At 42.8% G+C, this 13,032-nt stretch overlaps 1 protein-coding gene across 3 annotated transcripts in view; it reads right to left on the reverse strand.

Annotated features, from left to right (window-relative positions):
• The window catches only part of LOC142590722 (protein 5NUC-like), a 190,049-nt gene that overhangs the window by 66,473 nt on the left and 110,544 nt on the right, over window positions 1-13,032 (reverse strand). For all 3 annotated transcript variants that reach the window (XM_075703150.1, XM_075703152.1, XM_075703151.1), the window contains one exon: window positions 1,005-1,265. In XM_075703150.1, the coding sequence (XP_075559265.1) occupies window positions 1,005-1,265 (261 nt within the window). The remainder of the gene's footprint in view (window positions 1-1,004; window positions 1,266-13,032) is intronic.

Below are 13,032 nucleotides of genomic sequence, written 5' to 3' on the forward strand. Positions count from 1 at the left end.
GAGGCGCCCAAGGAACCAGCCTGAGACTGTGCACGTGGTGCGCATGAAAGCGTATTTTTCTTAATGACATGGACACTCTCTGGTTTGCTGGACACCGGACGCTACCCGCCGAGCATCGGGACGATGCTCCTTATGGAGGGGGGCAAATGCGGCGACGTCACCTGTGCCCAACATCGTTGACGATGAAGACGAGGACCTCGTGTGTGCAAGCGAGGGTGCTAGAGAAGAAGCTTAAACTGAACGCTTGTTCTAATTGTCTAGATTAAATACTGCTCTCCGCCTTTGTCTCAAGTGAGCCGTGACAATATATATATATATATATATATATATATATATATATATATATATATATATATATATATATATATTTAATTTTTGGCACTATAACAATTATAATGCACTCTGGTTCTCTACGAAGAAAGATGACGGTCGAGTGAGCTCTGTGTTACACAATCACACACAATCTCTGTTAGAATAACACAGATTGTGTTTATTGTCTCTGCATATTGCTTTTGTATTTGTGCTGTTACTAGTTTCCTGGTTCTTTTTATGAATGTATGCTCAAAAAGAGTGTTTTATGTATAATTTGCGTGCATTGTGTATAATGTACATTATGTTTTTCATTTTCTGTGCTGTACCCCACCCCTGTAACGGCCTCCGGGCCAACAGTATGACTAAATAAATAAATAAAAAAATAAATAAATAAACGATTTTCAATGTGGTGAATGTTGTTTAAATCAAGCATCTGAGACTTGAAGCCATTTACTTGTCATCTAGCTCTAAATCACCCCTGATTATTCATGTCGTCGAATATTGATCCACAGAAGTGGTAGCACTTAGCTATTGGCAAGATTTGCAAGCAGACGCGGATATATTTAATCGCAGTAATTTTTCGTAGCAAACCCCGATAATGTATTACAGCCTATTGCATTGTGGTATCTTGTCTGAACAAGTCTAAAGTAACTAGGTAAAAGTATCAATATATATTGAAAAACCTTACTCACGTGTCAGTTCAACTGAATCTCTTGCAATTCCTCCGTTCAGGACGGCCGCGTTAACAATGGACCATGCATTATCCACCACAGTGTCTCTATTTGTATAGTAGTCGAAGAAAGCATCAGCCATAAGGTTGACTGCATTACACTCCTTATAACGGCAAAGTTTGTCGTTAGCTTCCAGCAGTACCTTAGTCGAACCAACGACCTCCTTGACAGCGTCGTCAACTATATTTTTGTAAGGCTCCAGGCTCTGAATCATGTCTTCGTCTGTCGCAGAAAAAACGGCAGGTTAATATTGCAAAAAAATATAAATTTTCATTATATAGCCCTTCATTAGGGCTCACCATATTATTAGTTAGGTAAAAACAGTTTATAGAGTATACCTCTACAACACTATAAAGCAGAAGAAACATGAGTAACATAAAGCACGCGACCATCCATACAGCGCAATTTATAAGGGTAACTGCAAGTGTCTTGTCTGGTACAATCATTTATTAGCAGAAGAGGGAAATTGTGGCCCGAGTCGGTACATTGAACGTTCATCCTATTCTTTAGCATACATGTGAACGTTTTCCTGCGGAGAAATAGAAAGAGCGAAAGAAATAAATAATATTCACCACGTTCAATTAGTTTACGCTTTATTTTATAAACTAGGCACACCTTACAGCTTGACGGGTCACGAATAATGGCTAGCCCATACGTCTGTACTAAATATTGGCGACCGTAAAATTTATTTTGTTACACCATCTTTCCCTCGCTGTCTCAACTAATTTCGTATAATCATAACTTTTCCTAGTAGTCATAATGTTGCCTTATCTGTATTTATTATGCAAGTTTTCTGGTGAAATTTAGGCGTGTGTATTGTTTTTCTTTGAACTTAGGTTAGTAAGGTAAATATGTAGGTTGATATAAAAAATCTATGTTTCCAAATGTACGCAAATTATACGTCAATTATGATTGAATATAGTTTAGGTTAACTCTAACAAAAAAAGTTCTACCGGCCTGTCGAATACCAACAGGAGTAAAAGCTTGTGTAAGGCCACAATAATTCTAGCCCTTGCTGCTCTTTCTCTATACGGAAGTAATACGTAATGTCATACTAAAACTAAGTTCACTTTTATGGCATCACTAAGGCGCGTGCCATTTCTTGGGTAAATGTGCAAAGCCCGGCCTAAAATAACATAACACGAAATAACAGCAATAAATCAGTATTCCAGCCCCGTTTCTCATCTCATACGTGCTCAAGGCACGCCGGCTTCCAAAGATTTATTCGCCGGAAAATTAAGCCCACTATCTTGTTTAATAAACACCATTCACCATTAGTGATTTCACTTTTTTGAGTTTGTGTATCTTTAATGCAACTCGCCCGCTCCTTTCTAGAGGCTGTATGGTGCATCGCGAAGCTATAGGGGCCACAGAAAAACGAAGACAAGCCGTTTGGAAAAATAACTGGCCCAGACCATGAATCACCCTTTTAACTAACATTTTTAGTTATTCAGGCACCCTTTCCGTTATTTCATGGAAAACCAACTAACCCAAACCAGCACCCTTTTAAGCTCCTTCCTAGGTTTACAGTGAGCGGGAAACTACACAAAATGCGTTCTTTTTTTGTGGCTTCACCTGGAACAATGTTGTCTATATCCCTTTTATTTTTGAATGATTATGAATGTCGTACAGGCGTTGTTTACGCTGCAGGATTTTTAAACTAAGGTCTTACATATGGGGCTCTTTGCAACGGCATAAGGTTTCCTATTTGAGGGGAATAAGGCCATTTAGGATTACCTGCAGAATGACAAAAAATTATTTTGCGAGAAAATAAAGAGTCATGTATTTAAAGAAGATTTGTTGATTGGATCTTCACGATACAAATATTTCTGACAGGGATCAAGGAAGTTCAGCGAATGAATCAGTAAACTAGAATAGTTATTTCAGTTTTTTCACATAAAAAACTGGAGTCCCCTGAGGAAGCAGCAAGACTCGATTTCTGATTGACGCGACACCAACATATAGCATCAAGAGAAAAAATTCAAAATATCACAATAAACTCTGGAAATAGGTTCAGCTCAACAGAGGCATATAATAGTCATCGCGATTCTGGCAAATCTAGTAGATAAAGGAAAACTGGGGGGAAAATGAAAAAAACGTGAAACAATCAATTCTTGTCTAGCTCAGGATAAGTTTTCCGAGCACAGAAAGGAACGGGAAGCTTGAAAGCAATATCATAATTGCGTTAAACATAAAGAAGCAGTGCAGCATCATGCACCGCGAAGCTGGAGAACAAAACACAAACAATGAACGAAAACCTATTCGAACTTACAAGAAATTCGTAGAGGACAGAGTAGCATAAAGCTTGCAACCACTCGTACAATGCGGTGTTCAAACATTTGGGCAAAGTGTATTTCACCATCTGGAGAGCGTAATTTTCCCTAAACGGCCAAAGCGTTAGGTATGCGGGTTTCATACACAGTTTTATGTGGTGTCTTTAACCAACCGGTAAAGAAATGAGCCTTTGCACGCTAGTGCCCTTTCACAAAACAAGCATACCTACAGGGATGCATGTTCTTTACAACTACTATATTATGTTGCAGACGTTTAGCGCAAGTAGGCGCGTTATAATTACAAGAAGCGTTGTCAAAGTGTAAGGATCGTTGGAGAAAGGCAGTCTTCTGGTCTCCCATGAAAATTCGTTCATGTGCAATTCGCTAGTAACAACTTCGACCAGATGACTGCGGTGAACATAGATGTATTCTAGTCAAAAATTAAAAGCAGGAATGTTGTGTGCTGATGGTTTACTTGTATTTTGTCAGAAATGGACCGTGTTGCTTTGGCGGTAGCAGACTCGGACAGGTGATTTTATTACTCATTTTCTATATTTATTTTAATACTAATTGCCATAAATATTTCATTAAATATTTTACGAAGTGATAATTTATAATTTTATGTGACTGCATCGCCTGTACAGGCATTACAGCAGGGCGACATCACAAGGAAATAAAAACAAAGTAACGATTAAGCCGAGGAAGAGCGATAGAAAACATGATATCAGATATCATAAATAGGAAATAACATGGGAGGAAAAGATATTCCACCCGCTGATAGCGCGTAGATAAAATTTATAACGAGATACATCACCCCTGGAAGAAAACTTATTTTTTGACACATGCTCTTATTTTTCAGGCATATATGCAGTGATTATACGAGCTAATTGGTGCACGTTCAATCTCCTTGTGCTCTGAACCTTAGACTAAGGAAGAAATGGGGAACAGTAGCCCGGAACGAAGACAGGGCAGAATCTCCCTTCATTCCTGGTTAGCCTTACTCGTCCCCGTTAGCGCAAAGCACTTTCCCCAGAGGAATGCATATAATAATAATAATAATAATAATAATAATGTCACGTGGTGGTGACGTTAAGAACACAGTAACAATACTGTGAAAGGCAAAACTAGATTTTTATTGGGCGAACCTGTGCCCACAAAACAAGCTACACTTATAGCACAACGAAAGCGGCGAACACAGTCGGCGATCGTCGAAAATCTGATCTGCGGGTCAAGCGCGTCGGCTTTTATAGAGGAGTCGTCGAATGTTCCAGACTAATCGTTCGGACCCGCGTGCCTTCCACAAAGTTCTACATCATTCGCGTTACGCGATGAAATCAGATAACACAAGGTTCGGCGACAGCAGACAGCCGGGTAGAAGCATCGATAACTTTCCAGAAACGTCGGATACATGCAGGCGCGTCCCGCGCTGTGCGATTACAGTTGTTAAGCGGCGAAACGTGGTCGCCCAATAAAGATAAGTACACGTGTCAATATGCACCTGCCACATACAGCACCCATGCCTGAATCCAATTTGACATTGACTAAGAAATGTTCTCGTAATAATAATATTCATAACGCGTACATGTAAGGATTTTTATATCAACTTAACAAAGTGTAATGCAAGGGCGATTACTTTGAGGTTGATGTTGTCTGAAGTATAGCCGTCTCCCGGTTTTTTGGTAACGGTATATATTATGAAATAATCCATTCTGGTGGAATCGAAGCTCCTCTGCTAGAATACTTTATTATGTTTGGTAGATTGCTTGTGACTCTTTATATGAAATTTTGAACATTGCCGAAGTGACTTGATCAATGCCTGGAGCTGCAGTCGGAATTTTCTGTAAGACATTTGGCAATACATCGACAGATATATCCTTAAGATACCAATCTATAGGGAAAATAAATGAAGCGGGGCGAATATTAGAAGAAAACCGATGATCCGGCCTCATAGCTTGAACTTCTAATGAATCTATCATGGCATGTCGGGTAATACTTTAGATTCGACGTTTACCAGCAACGTAATCATTTTACTTGTTCTAGGAAAACCGTTTAGCGCCGGTATGTTATTATATTTGGGAAGAAAATCTAAATGCTTTATATCGTATTTATATTTTGCTTCTGATGTAGTACGTTTATATATAACTGCAGGAGATTTAAAGTCTGACCAATTTTTTGGGCATAGCTTATGTTACCATTGCTTCCAGGCGCCTATCCTTCTTTCATAATCCCGCGAGCAGTAATCATTCCACCAGCGCGAATAGAATTTATCTTTAGCCAAGTGAACCTGAAATTCAGCTTTTCTACGGTAGTACTCCAAGAGTGAACAAATGCTTAATTCCTAGAATGCGCTTCAGATAGGGTTGCCAATGATGATCGCTAATTACTTTCGAATTTACTATAATTTATGTATGTTCGCGCATGAAACACTAAGAATGCTACTACGCACATGATCTCAAAAAGAACCAGAATCTGGTCACTATTTGCGCCATAGTCAACCGTCGACCAAGAGGATACGCAAAGATCTGAAGCTGAGAAAGTGAAATCTAGAGGAGACGTAGCTAAATTTCTAGCAAAAGCGGGACGACCTGAATTTTGACAGAAGAGATTATTGTCCTGAGACCAATGCTACAGTTGAGCATCGTACGTATCTCTTTAAGCGCCTTGTCAGATGATAGGAGTTGAAATCACTCGCCAATATGACATCATTCTAGCTAATAGAAATTACACTATACAGAGGCTCTGGGCTGTGATCCAATAACTGACAGTATACATTGGCGATGAAAAATGAGCGACATAAAGGTGGATTTAAGGCTATTGCTAGAATTAGTACCTCTTAAATACTACCTACTATTATTACCTCTTAAGGCGCACTGGATTGAATCACGGCCAAGAAAGCCTTCGGGCCTCGCCGAAAGCAGTAAAGGGTGGCAGGCATACGCTGCCCTATGTCGTAGTCTGCCACTTTGTGTGCCCGCGGCTTGCTTTTTTCGTCAGTGAAGAGGAGGCCGTAAACGTGGGAAGAATTGCTAGACTCCTTTTTCCCTCACGCTCGCGGCGCATTCTACTGGAGTAACTGTCAGACTGGTCCTGTTCGTACACGCATATATATGCCCGGTTGGACCTTTCACACGCAATCCTTCTCGCAGAAGCATGTTCTGACTTGTTGTTCGGCGAAGCCTTCGTTTTCTGACCCTCCACAATGAGCCATTTAAAGTTCTGCGTGATGACCTGTTTTCTTGTCTTACGGACTGCGGTGTAGCGACTTTCTCTATCTGTCGCTGAGCCGAATACTTGGCTCGCTTGATCTCGCAGTGTTGAACCAATTTTTGTCATGTCAGGCGGTCACCTAAGGCGCCTCTGAAGTTCCCGAGCATTAGGTTTCTACCCTGCTGGACCACCCTCGCATTCTCCCCTCCTTTGCACGATTCTGGTAAGTCGCCGAAGTGCGAAGGAACGAGGAAGTTTTTCAGCGCCTCCTTGAACCTTTGGGGCTGTTTAAACTGGTCTCGTCTCCGCAAGGAACGTCCTTCAGAATAGCCCTTGTTTCTACTTTCGCGACGTAATTGCTCTCTTTTTCCGTCGCGATTCCTTCTGTAAGAAGCTTCAGGAGGTGTAAAGAGCTCTCCGAATGTTTCACTGCCAAATTAGTCCATACTTCCTCTGCTAGTCTGTGCTGCGGTATTCACACTGACCCGGATACCTCCTCGCTAGCGCTTTTTTCACTGTTTTCACTAGCAGTGTGCTGTGCTTTTTGAATGTCTCTGTCACGAGGGATATTTTTGGCTTCGTTGCCGTGGTTTATGTCCGCCGCGATCTCTGCCGCGCGTGAGAGCTTGGAGCGTATGGCCGACAAAACTCAGGCCCCTTTCTTCAACATCATTTGCGAGCGATTTCAAAATAAGAAGGGATAGTGTTTCGACCAATTTGGTGATACTGCTGCTTCAATCAGCAATGGTCCAAATGGCCGTGCAATTTTTACGCTGGCTATGGGCAAGCCAACACTATTCTTCTCGACTACCTACCGGATCCCCGAATATGCCCCGGTAAAATCCTCAGGTTTCACAAACGCAGAATCGAAAATGTCCATTGTCGCAGCTGAGTCCCTAAGTATTTTACACCACTTTCCATTTACTACAAGGCCACGAAGGTAGGGTTCTAAGATGGCCAAGTTCTCATCGTGGTCTTTCACGAAAGAAAAACAATTCGAGGCTTGTGACAGCCGATCGCAAGGTGTCCAGGCAACGGAAATATACGACAGGTTTTCTAGCCTCACACGTTTTTTGCTGTTTTTCTTTCGTCTTTTACTGCAGTGTTATTCTGTCTTGAAGTATCGGGCTGCACGTCTTTTGTCCCACCTCAAGCTTTTTTGTGGTGAAGGCGACGCCTGTTTTTCTCTTGGCTCAATTTAGTGAGTGGCCCGACACGGGTTTTCGCTGATTCGCGACGTACTGCGAAGCCATCTCCTATCACTGCAGTACGTTCCAAGTCTTTTTCACCCGACCTATCTTGAATCCACAGGCGCAACTCTCCCCACAGGGACCCATAGTACTGCTCCATGCAGATTAACTCCACAACCTTGTCGTGACAAACGAACGCATCTTCCCCTTTTAGACATTCAATGAAATTGTCCTTCACCTTATAAGTGAGATGTGAAGAAGACTCGCTCGGCAATCTAGCTGTCTCCCGAAAAGGACGGTGGAAAGCCTTCGCTGAGAGCTGATAGTTGCTCAGCAACACAGATTTTACTTTCTCATAGTCATTTGCGTCGTCTCTCATTAGCCTTGCAATTATTTCAGTTGCTTTGCCAGGAAGAAAGGTCAGAATCTGTGGTGAACAACTTTCTAGTGCCAACCCACTTTTGTAGAAGGTTCGCTCAGAAGTAACGAGAAATATTCCCGTGTAATCGTTCACCTTGCACGATGGCATGAGATCCTTTATTTTTACTCCTGCTTCACGAGAATCTCTTCGATTTATTCAGATGTTATTTACTGATTGCATAGCCCGATCACGCTGCACGTCTAGTTCGTTTAGCTTTAATTCGTGAGCTCTCTGTATTTCTTCTGCAGCTTTCTGCTGCTCTCGTTCCTTTCTTTCTGCAGCTGCTCTTTCATCAGCTATCTGGTGCTCTCTTTCCTCTGTTTCTGCAGCTCTTTGCCTTTCCTTTGCAGCGTGCTGTTCAGCTTCCTCATATCTTTTCTATATATCTTCCCATAGTTCTGAAATTTGGTCCTCAAGAGCCCCGCACTTCTCAAACGCGTCAATGACCTGCGGCTTTCTCTAACTTTTTCCGACCTCAATTCCGAGCTGTTCACATCATAATAACAACCTTGCCTTTTTCTGTTTGCTTAAATCCATGCTCAATAGCGAACGAAGAGTTTCATACCCTGCTGTCACGTAAGGAAGCTTTCTACAGCTTCCTGCACTGCGGAAACTAATTTGTAGTTTTAGAAAACACATGAGCTAAAATTTCGCAGATTCTCAAAGGTAATCAAGTGTTCACATTTCTGCTGATGCAAGGATGAATGGCGGAATATCCCATTGCTGCCAAGCAGTTTATACGTTCTCGGCCGGGTGAAGTGGGTCTTCACCGCAAGAATCAAGAAACGGCGACGAAGCCGGGCATCGTGATGTTGAAAAAAAGTAGAAAAGAATGTACTCACTCTATGGATACAGGGTTGTGACTCTTCCGAGTATCGAGCGCTTCTGATTTGACACGGGGGCCAGGACGGCCTTAAGTACCCCCTCACCGGAATTCCACGTGCTGTTCGGGTACGTTGTGAACCTGTCTTTCCTGTGCTCCTCGAATACTTTGTGCACCTGTCTTCACGGTGCTCCTCGGTTAGCTTGTTCACCTGTCTTCCCCGTGCTCCATGAATATGTTGTTCACCTGTCTTCCCTGCGCTCCTTGGATTATTGCTCGCCTGTATATCCCGTGCTCCGCGGATACGTTGTGCACAGGTCGATATTGTGCTCATTGAATACGTTGTTCATCTGTCTTCCCCGTGCTCCTCGGATAATTGTTCACCTGTCTTCGCCGTGCTCCTCGGATACGCTGTGCACCTGTCTTCCTCTTGCTCCTTGGATACATTGTTCCCCTCTCTTCCTCGTGCTTCTCAGACGCATTGTTCACCTGTGTTCCCTGTGCTCTGCAGAAACGTTGTGCACCTGTCTTTGCCGTGCTCCTTGGATAATTGTTCACCTGTCTTCCCCGTGCTCGAAGGATACGCTGTGCACCAGTATTCATCGTGCTCCTCGTATACGTTGTTCACCTGTCTTCATGGAGCTCCTCGGATACGTTGTTCACTTGTTTTCCACGTGCTTTTTCGATACGTTGTTCACCTGTATTCTCTGTGCTCATGGGACACGTTGTTCACCTGTCTTCCCCGTGCTCCTCGGAAACGTTGTGCACCTGTCTTCACCATGCTCCTCGGGAAAGTTGTTCATCTGCCTTCCCCTTCCTCCTTGGATATGTTGTCGACCTGTCTTCCCCGTGCTCCTTGGATAATTCTTCGCCAGTCTTCCCCGTGCTCCTCGCATACGTTGTGCACCTGTATTCATGGTGCTGCTCGGATACGTTGTGCACTTGTCTCCATCACTTGTCCCCGGGAGTTCTAGATGATAACCTTGTCATTGTTTAGAGGCCTCTTCATGATGGTCAGGAGGGCGATGTTTCTGTCGTGAAGCGAAGTGAACGATGAGACGTGAACAGCAACCGTGACAGGTGCGTGTTCCTGGTGGGGAATCTCTTCATCGTCAGGTGTGGTAGTCGATGGCTTCTTGGAAAACATAGGTCAATCATAACAAGGGCCATTGAGAGCTGCTCTCGCGAGACTGCCAGCCATTTCGTCCATGAATCATATTCTTTACGCTCGGGCACCCAAACTAACATGATTTAGGTGGGCACGCACTAGAAGATGAATTGTACGTAAAAGGTTAGTGCCACCACCTGTTGTGAGCGATGTACATAAAGGATCCGCTATTGTGACTACAGTCGATATTGATGAATTTAGTTTGCCTAGAGGTAATGCTACATCTAGAAATTCAGCCAGAAATATGGATAAGTACTCTAGAATCCTGACGGAGAATTACCAGTTTAGAGCAGGAGCGAAAATCGCAATTGCAGATTTTTCTTAACACTGCGGGGAGTCTTGCATTTACCGCATTTATAGCTAAGCTCAATAAATGGTCTTGTAATGGTCCATTTATTATATTATGAGAAAGAGTTTACATTGCTTGGGTAGATATCATAGTTGATTTGTGGACTCTCTCACACATCCAAAGCACGTGGCACTTCCCAAATAGTTAGGTTTAATGGACTAATCAATGTTTGTACAAAGACCAGCTATGGTATATGAAAGCGGGGCCAGTATACCGCGAAGAATTATGCAGACTTGGAACTGAATACGTTTCCTAATATTCTAATAGGGGTCTCGCACCTATCTAACAATGTTTGCACCTCAGCAAAAAAAATCTGCACAGTAGGGAGGGAAATCTGAATTCTTGATGCAATGCGTTATCACGAACAAATTTGGGTAATCCACCATACAATCGCAGGGCTTCACGCTCAAGCAGAACAAAGTGGTGGAATTTTCTGGCGCACCAAAACATAGTACGCATTCAAATTCTAGATTGAGCTGTTTCCTTTTTATTTCTTCATTAAGGGCCATTGATGAGGCCAGTTTTTAACATGCTGTTCTGCATGGTAATGCGTGATTTGAAAGAATTTAATCACTCTTCGCTTCAATTTGCTAAGCATTTGTAGCCTCTGCCCTTTGAGGCTATGAGCCATTGTACTTTTCGCTTGCTTAAGGGGGTATGAGCCATTCGTGATGATAGGTATTGCGTGCGGGCACTAAAATATTTGCGGTACATAAGCCACATACAGCTCCGCTGTAAAATCAATGGTCGCTTGCGTTCCAGTGTTATACACGAACGTAACGAAGGGGACCACGGTGTCACAGTTGGTGGGGTTTGACAAGATATACATGCTGAGCACGTCGCCGAGTGTTCGGTTGGACCACTCCGTGAGACCGTTCGTTTGAAGGTCATGCGCGGTCAATTTCCATTGAATAATCTTGCTCTTTTGAAGGAGGAATTGTGGTGCTTGTTGCGAAAATACATAATTGCTAATGTTGATTAGTTCTCGAGGAGCACCTTGGTGAAGGACAAAGTTACGAAGAATGAACATCGCTACCTCGCACGCGGCCGTGGTGGGTAAGAACGGACTCTCGGCATAGCGAGTCAGGTGATCCTGGCCGAAAATAGTACACTGGTTTCCGCAGCCGCTCTATGGAAGCGGGCCACGGAGGTTGATGCCGACGTGGTCAAACAATCCGCGGGACACGGTTGTGACTGCAGTGCGCCATTAGGGCTCTGCTGAGGGTCTTGCTTTGTTGACAGGTACCGCCTGATCGACCATACTGCTGCATTGCGCTATCTCCGTGATCGACGCAGGCACACGATCCTGGGGGAACTAGCCCTTAATAGCTTCGCTGTTAAACTGGTTAAGTCTTTGTGCTAATAAATCACTTAATTAAATAATTGTTCAGATGAATGAATCATTTACTTATATATAATGACCTCGACGAACGCGAGAGCGGCACGAGAGCGTTCGCGCGGTCGTGCCGAGGGCACCAACGAGCCAGCTGTGGAAGAAGACGACGCTGGAGCCAACACGGATGATTTGTGTTAAGAGGAAGCTTTAGCTCGGGCCCAACTCCGACGCGGCCTATTCAAATACATGTAAAACGCAAAAACGTTTTTATGAGATAACCCCTAGACTGATTTTGATGAAACTTGTTGCATTTGAAGGAGAAAGTGAATTCTAGTGACTGGAATTTTGATTTAGGGCTTGAATCTTCTTAAAACAATTTTCAAATATTTGACCGTCTGAAAAAAGTAGAAGCACCAAGTTGACAAATTAATAGCTCTGTACCAAGAACTGATATCGCGGTTCTGTAAACGGAATCCATTAGATCATTCAAAGCGGACAAATTCAATATGTCATTTTACATCTTACGTGAATTTGTTACGTTGGCTGCAACGGTTTTGCAAAAGTTGTATTTCCCTATCATTAAATGTTTTTATATTCATGTGCAACATATCAATTTTGTCCACTTTAGATGTACTATTATATGCAATTCATAGAATTGTATTATCATTTTTAGTGGTTGAGTTATAGAGTTCTAAACTTGAGAGCTTCGTTTTTTGAAAATTTTTGATGTTTGCCAATTTTTAATAAAAGATTAATGACCTAACTGAAACATTCAAAACGAACAGACACTAGATTTTAAGTTTGTCTTTTAAATGCAAGAAACCTCGTCAAATTTGGTGCAGCGGTTGCCGAGAAAAACAAATTCTCCTTTCACATGTATTTAGATAGGAGCATTCGAGCTAAAGCTTCCTCTTAACACACGGACACGATCCTGGCGAAAGTCGACTTTACCAGCTTCGCTGTATAAAAGTAACAAAACAACAAAGAAACCAAGTTCAAAGCAACAAAGTCCAAGTTTTAGCTATGCGATCTCTGAGAGATCATTTGCGCTCGTGGAACGGCTTAAGTCGCACAATATGGACCATTTCAGGTCGTGAGCGGTGCCGCTGTGATAGCCAAATGCCGTCTGGTACGACTTTATTGTCCAGTGCACCAATGCGTCGGATGGTCATGTAGGGTCCCAAATAACGGCGTAACAACTCGAAGTCTGCTGAGCACAAGG

This window comes from Dermacentor variabilis, chromosome 8, assembly GCF_050947875.1.
Source record: "Dermacentor variabilis isolate Ectoservices chromosome 8, ASM5094787v1, whole genome shotgun sequence".
In the NCBI taxonomy this organism is placed as follows: Eukaryota; Metazoa; Arthropoda; class Arachnida; order Ixodida; family Ixodidae; genus Dermacentor; species Dermacentor variabilis.